Below are 5,841 nucleotides of genomic sequence, written 5' to 3'. Positions count from 1 at the left end.
ATGACAACATTCACTATTTAATATCGGGCTGGAGAAATATAGCTGGCACTGGAAAAAACGATTGTCTTCAAGAGCCGAGACTACTGACCTGGGCCAGTTGCAGGACTTGTTGGCTACAGTCTCTTTGTCGAACAAGCGTGACAAGTGGGCCTGGCTTGGAGAGGACTCAGGATCGTTCAATGTGGGTGCCGTCAAAAAGGTTCTAGCGAAAGGTAGTAACTTGCATGACATATACGTTTACAGATGGTGCAGGTGGATCCCCGCTAAGTGCAACCTTTGGGCCTGGCGTGCGGTCGCTGGTCGTATTCCAACAGTGGAAGCTTTACGAAGGAGGAATGTTGTCATTGAGGACTCTTCCTGTGGCTTCTGCAATGATGGTGAAGACTCAGTTAGTCATTTGTTCACAGCGTGTCTGTCTGCTAACATGATGTGGCTAGCTATCAGCAAGTGGTGCAGGGTTCCTCAAATTTTCGCGTTTTCCTTTCAAGACCTGATGGAGGTTCACTAGCACTCGGGGTTAAAAGAGCCGGAAAAGACGATTTTTCAAGGTATTATGATTATCAATTGCTGGAATTTCTGGAAGGCTAGGAACGAAGCGAGATTCTCAAACAAGCCGTTCAGGATTGATAATGTGATTAGTGAGGTGAAATCGGTCGGGTACCTTTGGGTTAGAAATAGAACTAAGTTCAAGAATTTGTCATGGGAAAATTGATGTAAATTTGTAATTATGTAGTTCGTTTGCTGTTTTTGGTCTCCTGATTTTCAGGTTGGCCAGTGTTCTAATGAAGTTTACGTTTTAAAAAAAAAAATTAATATATGTTTTTGGTGATAACCGACAACTCTCTCCCTCACTTCCATGTGTGCATCAATCCTCTCTTCCCTTAAAATCGGCGTTCATGGGTCAACGGACTCTTACAAATTTAATGATATTGTAATTTTAGACATACAAAGTTTATAACATTCTAAAAACTTTTATGAATAAAAGTAAATTATTTAGTGCAAAGGCATCATGAACATACGGTCCCAAAGGAGATGTTTTCTATATCTAATACATGTAATACACCATCATACTAAACATTAAAAAAACACTAGAATATTATTATATACAACCAACTAAAATATACATAAAGAAGTTATGAAATATATTATAACACATGCTTGCTTCTTAGATAAAGGAATCAATCAAATCTTTTCCTTCAAGACTCTTCGATTGTTATAATGGAGAATTATACTCTTCTACCATGTACAAAAGTCCATTGTTATTGGACAAGATTCTTCAATCCACAAAAGGGGTTTGATACCCATTTGCTTGAAGAAACAAATAGAAATTTGCCTATACAAATGTACAACTCTCAATGCACATAGTACAACCCTGTAATGCTCTCAACATTATCTTGGGCTGGCAAAAGCCTATTTTTCCTCTCTTTTCTCTCTCCCCCTAAAAAAGTAAAAAAGAACAAAAAGAAAAGTCAGCAGCAAGTAATGCATAATTGCATATCATCAACCGTCATGCTAACATCACTCTAAAAGTCAACCTCTAAAAAGTCAACTTCCACCGGCTGCGGTGGCTACGTTGGTTGATAACCATGACGGAGAGTTATTTCCGGTGAATGTTGCCGGAGAGTTATTTCCGGTGACGAGTTCGTCTAATCCTTCGAAGAAATCGTCGTCCATTATCATATCAAAGTTGTCTTCGTCGGTTTCGATGTCGTTATCGTTATCTTCGGTCTTTTCTGTGGCCGGAGATTGGGTTGTTGGAGGAGAAAACGGCGGAGATGTGGTGGGTTTGGGTTGTTTTGTGGTGTCGTCGTCTCCGGAGCTGGTGGGTTTGGTTCGCGTACTTCCGGCTAAAGAATTCCGGTGAGTTGGAACCGGATGGCTGTGCTCGCCGGTGTAGGTGACTATGAACATATCCGGGTCGGATCTATTTCGCTCCACTTGTTTTCGGGCTAAACAACCCTTTGAAGTACTGCATCTATAGTATCCTCTGTTCATCAACATTGTAAACACATCGGTTTTAGTAATTAGTGTTATGATCAAATACAAATTATTTTAGCTCAAAAATAATAATTGCTTTCATTGTTAAAAAAAAATTAATAATTACTTAATTTATTTTTTTACAGCAAAATTGGATGACTGATAGATCACTGTGTCACCAGCGAAATCACCCGATCAGATAATCTAGGATTATCTAGTTATTTATACATTTAGTGAATTAATTTCATTTGTACTGAATTCTACAAAATTATAAAAAAATTAAAAATAAAATAATTATTTACAAACCTTGGATATGGAGAGCCTTTGATGGGTTTTTGACCATATTTTCTCCAAGACCATACATCAGAGGATAATCCCTCAGCAGGCACTTGACAAACCCTTTTCATCTGATTCTTTCTGTAAAATAATTGAACCCAATAAATAAAACAAAATAAAAATTATCTTTTAACAAAAAAAATAAATATGGACATTTAATGTTTTCTTGAGGAGTAGTTATCAAATCCATATATAACAAAAACCCAGAAACAAAATGTCAGAAAAACATATTCTTTACCTTTTTTTCGACCTTGTACTCTGTGCATTAGAAGTTGTACATCGAGATATAGCAAAAGCTTGTTGTTTCCCCTGAACTTGTTTCTGGTGGTGGTGGTGGTGATAGTGGTTCATGGGTGGATCTTGTAACCCTCCAATAACAGAGAGGGGTGAGATTGGCAAACTTTGAGGAGACTGGGGTGGTTTCTGTATCTTTGGAAACTCCAGGGGGGTGTTTAGATCATTCAAAAACTGTTCAATACTGTTGTCATTTCTAGTTTGAAATGGATCTTGAAAAAAGCCCATAAAATTCTCATTTTGTGAATATCTTTTTTGGTTATTGTAACCATCCAGAGACCATGAAGAAGCTGCTCCTGTGGTGGTTGCGACGGTGGCGGCGGTGGTAGCGACAGTGGCGGTGGAGGAGGAGGATGAGGTTGTGGTATTGGTGGAGCAACAGGCTCTGACCACCGCATGTAAGTCCCAATCAACCTCCATTGGTTGACTTGTGTGCAAGTTTTTAGAGAGAGAAACCAAGGCGCTGACTTTTTAGAGAGAGAGAGGCAGTTAGAAAGGGTCTGCAAGAGATTTTGGGTTGAAATGGAAAAGGGGGTCAATATATAAATATATTTTAGATTGGTAGGAAAAGTACGGGCAGGAGAGAGGGGGTACGGTCATGAGAGAGAGATGATGGGCAGGAGAGAGAAAGGGCAGCTGGCTTCACAAGAATCCTAGATATAAATTTTATAGGGAGAAAATAGAGTGATTGGCAACATATCCAACACCTTATCTTTTGCTTTATTTCTTTTTTGTAGAATTACATTTTGGTAGATAAAGTTTCAATTTATAGGCAAAGTCAACCCAATTTATTTTTATATTTATTAAATTCTTTAACCATGAGATTTAATATTTGCTATAGCATGATTATCTTACTCATACACCCCATAGGCATATTCTTCTTCAAAAACATATGAAACACATAAACATTTATCACTAATATTACATTATTTTTATGTATTTACTTATTCGACAGAACTTACGTGTTTTATGTGAGTATCGGAGAAACTATGTTTCACATGAAGTTATATCTGAAATGACTATGTTTATCCGTTTTTCACAACATAAATGCGATCATAGTTGGTAGATTCCATCATGATTGTATTTATTTATTCTTTTCTTTGAAAATATGTACGTCATGTGTGTAACCTCTACAAATATAGTACTTTACGTAAGATCATGGTCTTAACAACATTATACGCACTCTTGACAAAATTGATATCGATGTATTTACCCAAATCATGCATGTTAAATGCGTATTATTTAATCCCAAATGAACCATTATAATAATTTGTCTAGTTCTTTATATGTTTTCTAGATAACTAGTGCATGATTAATTATAAATTTTATAGATAAAACTTTTAATAATATAATTTTCCTTGAATAAATAAGTAAGTTTTATATTTGTTGATAGCATGAGATGACACATAAAACTACTCAACAAATGGCATTTTGATAAATAATATGTGCATGTTATCTAAGTTGGCACATAGGGAAATAAATATGAAAGACAAAACACAAAACTTATTGAATAGTGACGATGGTGTTGCGCATTGAAAGTGACACTATCTAAGATAGGGCTTGTTAAAGATCAACCCAAACCTAACATATGTAGGTGTTAAAAATTGGTTTTGTGTGTGGTATGAAAGTGATGCGAGCGTGGTATAATTTTTAATATATTTTTAGCACTTTTTACTCGTTATAAAGTTTTAAATTTATAGAATACGATACAATACAATCACTCTCTACAACACGTTAGGACAATTGCACCAATCGTAGGCGTAGTATAGTGATGGTAAGATATCGAGGTCGCCTAAGGACATAAAAGCTTTTAATACCAGAATATCGTCAACGTCTAATCGTTGGCGTACGGTGATGGTTTTTACCGTTAATTTGTTTCTTTTGTACGTTTAATTAAGCTCATTTAGTCCTGAGAATCAAAAGTATACAAATAAATACACTTTTCCAATATTAGTACACAAAAGGGTTGATTTATGTCTTATTTGATACTACCTCCGTCCCATTAAAAATGTCCTATTTTAAATTTTCAAAGTCTTTATTTATAAACTTTGACTTTGATTATATATTTTTTGTGTTATATAAAACTTGATGAAAATTAACCCGATAAAAACACTTGTAAAACACACTCAAATCATATAACTTTCATCAAATATTATCTAATACAAACAAATTTATTTAAGGTCAAAGTTTATAAATAAAGACTTTGAAAATTCAAATTATGACACTTTTAATGGGACGGATGAAGTATAATTTATATGTTGTATTTTGTGCATATCGGGTATTGCTAGGCTTAGCCACGTTTCAATAATCATCTCTCATAATCGTTGTGTAGAATGAAGTAGATACTTTCTTTAATATCATTTATTCTCTTATGTCATAGAAGAATATAATTTGTTTATATGAATTGTGACCATAAATAAACGGTAGTTATTTTTAATAATTTAATATAAGATTTATTCCATTGCCAATGTTTAGTAATTTAATATAAGATTAATTCCATTGCCAATGTTTAGTAATTTAATATAAGATTAATTCCATTGCCAATCAACATTGATTTTTTTTTTTTTTTTTTATGATCGTAAAAACTATATTTTGGCTGGTCAAGTATTTCTAGCTAATAAATAGGGATGGCAATAGGTCGGGTTTGGGACGGGTTTAGGTAATCCCAATCCCAAACCCGATTAGATATTCTTGTCCCAAACCTGTCCCAAAACCCGTTGGGTTTCTAGCGGGTAAATACCCATCGGGTATACCCATGGGTTTCGGGTAACCAATTATTTTTAAAAGTTTACCCGTTGGGTATACCCGACCCAAAACCCAACGGGTAACTACTAATCAGTTACATTTTAAAAATATAATAACTATAATGTATACGGGATAAAATACCTATGTGTATAGAAAAAAGGATGTATTATATATTTACATATTTAAAAATATAAAAGAAATTATATCGGGTATACAATCGGGTAAACAGATTTACTTTATCGGGTAATTGGGTAGGGTAAATGGTTATATCACCAAATCCCAAACCCATCCCAAACCCGCGAAAAAAATAAAAACTAGTCCCAAACTCGTCCCAAACCCGATGAACCAACCCCAAACCCGTCCCAGATATGTCAGGTTTCGGGTTTACACATCAAGTTCGGGTTCGATTGCCATCCCTACTAATAAATGTATTGAACAGTATTTTCCTATAGTGTGATCCTTTAATTGTTGCATGTAGGTTGGTTCATG

General features: G+C 35.0%; 1 protein-coding gene across 2 annotated transcripts; it reads right to left on the bottom strand.

The window, feature by feature from the left end:
* Positions 1 to 1,077: 1,077 nt before the first annotated feature.
* On the bottom strand, positions 1,078 to 3,108 carry LOC110864810 (WRKY transcription factor 22). Of its 2 annotated transcripts, XM_022113963.2 has the most exons (4): positions 2,552 to 3,108; positions 2,284 to 2,394; positions 1,536 to 1,987; positions 1,078 to 1,438 (listed from the first exon to the last, which is right to left on the bottom strand). In XM_022113963.2, the coding sequence occupies exons 1-3, from the start codon at positions 3,025 to 3,027 to the stop codon at positions 1,546 to 1,548; spliced, it is 1,029 nt and encodes a 342-aa protein (XP_021969655.1). In that variant the 5' UTR covers positions 3,028 to 3,108; the 3' UTR covers positions 1,078 to 1,438; positions 1,536 to 1,545. The 2 variants fall into 2 exon arrangements, with proteins under 2 accessions (XP_021969655.1, XP_021969654.1); XM_022113962.2 differs by having other exon boundaries at positions 1,078 to 1,987.
* Positions 3,109 to 5,841: the final 2,733 nt, after the last annotated feature.

This window comes from Helianthus annuus, chromosome 6 (genome assembly GCF_002127325.2).
Source record: "Helianthus annuus cultivar XRQ/B chromosome 6, HanXRQr2.0-SUNRISE, whole genome shotgun sequence".
Lineage (NCBI taxonomy): Eukaryota > Viridiplantae > Streptophyta > Magnoliopsida > Asterales > Asteraceae > Helianthus > Helianthus annuus.
Note: the sequence above shows the minus strand (reverse complement) of the source record. Positions and strands in the feature narration are given on the sequence as shown.